This window comes from Ranitomeya imitator, chromosome 3 (genome assembly GCF_032444005.1).
Source record: "Ranitomeya imitator isolate aRanImi1 chromosome 3, aRanImi1.pri, whole genome shotgun sequence".
NCBI classification, from domain to species: domain Eukaryota; kingdom Metazoa; phylum Chordata; class Amphibia; order Anura; family Dendrobatidae; genus Ranitomeya; species Ranitomeya imitator.
The window spans coordinates 110,890,304-110,894,211 of NC_091284.1; the positions used below are offsets into that span (position 1 = coordinate 110,890,304).

General features: G+C 44.5%; 1 protein-coding gene across 1 annotated transcript; it reads right to left on the minus strand.

The window, feature by feature from the left end:
• Positions 1-462: 462 nt before the first annotated feature.
• On the minus strand, positions 463-1,993 carry LOC138671941 (uncharacterized). The gene is made up of 2 exons (XM_069760055.1): positions 1,879-1,993; positions 463-1,395 (listed from the first exon to the last, which is right to left on the minus strand). The coding sequence occupies exons 1-2, from the start codon at positions 1,882-1,884 to the stop codon at positions 595-597; spliced, it is 807 nt and encodes a 268-aa protein (XP_069616156.1). The 5' UTR covers positions 1,885-1,993; the 3' UTR covers positions 463-594.
• Between the last annotated feature and the right edge of the window lie 1,915 nt (positions 1,994-3,908).

Sequence of the window (3,908 nt, forward strand, 5' to 3'; positions counted from 1 at the left end):
CGCTCCTCCAGGCTCAAGTAGAGCAGCAGGGCGTGACGCTGCGACACCTGTTGGGCCGTGGAAGGAGATAATTTTTTTTTTTTTTTGGTTATGTAATATTTTGTTGTTAAATAGTTAAATACCAAGAAATTGTTACAAAAAAACAAAAAATCTTTGCATTCTTTCTTTAATGTTTACCGAGCTATAAGGGTTAACAGCACCATTTTATAGGCATCTCATTTAAAGTAATTTAGAGAGGTTTATATGATTTAAAATACGATTATGTGTGGGTAAACCATTGATTGGGTGCATGCATGGCAGAGCTTGAAATGGAAGGAAGTCGCCATTTGACTTTGGAATGCAATCTAGACCGATCGCTGTAACGTACTATCCCGTCAATGGGGATTATCGAGTCACAGGACACCTTGACGGCATAGGACGTCATATGAGTTGACCACTTTATCTAAACTGAACAACCAAGAATTACGGGAGTAATAAATACAATTTAATTTTATTACACAAAAGACAGTGACCTACTCGCCATATTAAATTGTGGACACGAAAGCATAACCTACATATTGTTGAGTAAACAGCAAAGCAAAAAGACATATTTTTTTATACGGCGCGATCCTGCCAGGGTACAGCTCCAGAACCATTAAAGTACTGACAGTATTTTTCGCGACAGTCCCTTGCATCGTCTGCCTGTCTGCCAGATCCAAGTGCTTGAAGAGCTGTTAAATTATCAGGTTGTGTACGCCATTCCCCGGGCACAATATCTCCGGTTCTTGGGTCCACTGCATCAATAAACGAAGGAGGAGAATAGGAGCTCGTATCATGACGTCTCAGGAAATTATGGAACACACAGCATGCCAAAACCACAAAGTCTATAGACGGCAGCTTCAAGTTGATAGCTGTGTGGAACACTCTAAACCGATTTGCCATAATCCCAAAGGCATTTTCAACCACACGACTGGCCCTCGACAACCGGTAATTAAAGATTCTGCGCTCCGGTGTGAGTGTTCTCTGTGCAAATGGCTTCAGCAAATGTGGATGAAGAGGGAAAGCTTCGTCTGCGATGAAAACAAAATTGAGGTTTGCTTTTGTGTCTTCATTTAGTGGCAACTGCAGTTGATTGTTCCTCAAGCTTTCCCCAAATGAAGTGTGTTCAAAAACTCCACCGTCGGAGACTCGACCATTCATGCCAACATCCACATCGACGAACTCATAGTTCGCATTGACAAGGGCCATGAGGATCACACTGAAATATCCTTTGTAGTTGAAAAAAAAGGATCCAGAGTTGGCTGGTTGCGTGATGCGCACATGCTTTCCATCTAATGCACCACCGCAGTTTGGAAACTGCCACAGCTGATCAAAATCGGAAGCAATCCTCTTCCAGTCATCCGCCGTCTTGGGAAACTGCAAGATGAGAAGGAAACATGTACAAATTAGGTCAAATATATTGTTGTGCACATACACTCTCATGTGGACATCCTAGAGTGATTGAGGCGCAGTATGGATTAGTATAACAAAGTCAACAACCCTGAGTATGCAGGCAGCCATTTTATCAGATGTCTTCGGTGACTGAGAGGGGGTGCTAAACAATATATCGAAATTATATAATCAATAAAATAACATTGGGAGCAGCAAATAAAAGAAGGGTGGCGCAGGGTTGGAGCAGCACATATCAGAATGGAGCGGCAAAATGGTTGCATCACATGTCAGAATGGAGGCGCAGGATCACAGCAGCACATGTCAGAATGGGGGCGCAGGATGGGAGCAGCACATGATAGGATGTAGAACATATACCAATAGAAATGCGCGCAACCAGGGCGTAGAATGGGCTAAATAGCTAGTATAATATATCGACATAACACAGCAGCCAAAAAAATATAGTAGTACCTCCATATAATGCCTTAAGCTGTGCACAATGGCCTCGCATGTCTCCGGAATCACAACGCTCAGGAAAGGTCTGGAAACAGCTGCGGAAAACTGCAAATCCTGAAGAGACCTTCCTGTTGCCGGGAACCGCAGTGTCACCGCCAACCTTTCATCCACGGGCACGGATGCACGCATCGGCGTATCACGCCTTTGTATGAGTGGCGTAACAGCAGACAGTATTATCTTGAAGGATTCCTCTGACATCCGAAGGTAGTTTCGGAAATCATGAGGGTTATTGTCACGTAACTCTCTTATGAGACCCATGTGTGACAATGTGGATCTTTTCTGCAGCCAGCTCCGGGTCCACATGAGACGTTTTCGTTTAGGACGTCTCTCCTCTTGGAGACGTGCTGCCTCAAACACCAGGGCAGCAGCAACAACAGAACTCTCATCGGAAGTGAGCATAGTTCCTAAAAAGAAAACAAACGTACAATAAATACACGTGCTTACAAAACAATGTTTTGACCATTGATCTAATAACTATATATGTTACTACTGGCATTAAATGGGGCAGTCAACCATCCCGATCTGTAAAAGGATTAATTAATTGGGCCACGCTACAGCTGTGTACCTGAGGTTCTCTGGCCTACCCTACTCTCCATAAAGGAACAATCGACCACGCTCCAGCGTTTATCCCCGTTGAAGCGCAACATCTGCTACGCTGTAGCGTTATACATACCTTTTGCGGTAAAAGTCTGTAGTTATAGTAGTTATAAAAGTCCAGGGAATCCAGCGAATTTAGGAGTTCTGTTTCCAGCACGTGCTACAGAGAGAAATGAATAGAGCGCTCGACAGCTCCGGTTTTATCCGCTGGGAACAATAGTCCTTTGTCTGTCGAATGAGCGCACAGTATTGTACCGCCCAATCAGCACACGGGAGGTGGAGAATTTAGCGCTCCTACGTAGCCAGCTCCTCCGCCCTTTACATCGTATACAATATCATGCACACCTTTGTTACACCATGCGATCATGCCGCCACAGCGGGACACTAGACGACGAAAGAAAGTTTCAAACGATGTGCTACGACGTACGATTCACAGCAGGGTCCCTGATCGCAGGAGCATGTCACTGCGATATCGTACCTATATCGCTCGAACGTCACGAATCGTGCCGTCGTAGCGATCAAAATTGTACTGTGTGACGGTACCTTAAGCATGACCTGCGCTGTCATGAACAATGGCAGCCTATGTGCACTGAACAATGTATTACTGATAGTTCAATGAGCAAATGAAGCGTGATTGTCCTAGGTAAACAAGCTATTAAACGACTACCAAGTGGCAAACATGTTGCCCGTCTGTGGTTATTTAGCGCTGTACATCTTGCGGTGTGAATGCACCCTAATGCTCCGTTTACCTCTGCGTTGGAGACTTGAGATTACATAATATTTGCCAGAAAAAAAAGCACCATTTCAGAACCTAACTAACCCCATGGTGCCTGTCTTGTTACAGATCCATGGCAGAAAAATGGAATTTACAAACCCTATTTTTAAGTAAGCATAAGGTATGCCCTTTGTATCAAACTCTTATTGACATGTTCCTGCCTCTTTCTGTGCCATTCTGCACTGCTCAGGTTATAACACTGTTGTTTTGCACAGTGTACTTGTGAGGTGGCCAGGGTGGTAGTCATGGCGAGGCACTGTTGATCTGGCACACCCTGGCACCCCGCAAAGAAATTAAAAAGTCACAACTGATGTGTGACATGTTTGCAGTACAATTCACTCACTTTTAGGTTAGAATTCTCCCCAGGTTGCAGGGTCTCGTTTCCAGACATCATGCAGTGATTGACAGAGTCCAAGTTCTTTTTTTAACAAAATAACTTTACTTAACTCATTGAATCCAGTGACAGGCATTGCATAGTGATCCTCAATTCTCCCATTTCCTTTCCTCTGTGCTGTCCCTCGCTCGCCTCTCATTCTCTTTATTTCCGTACCATACCCTCCAGTACCGCAGCATCCTGTTTAGCCACACTAGTTCGTGCCTGGTGTTTCTCGCC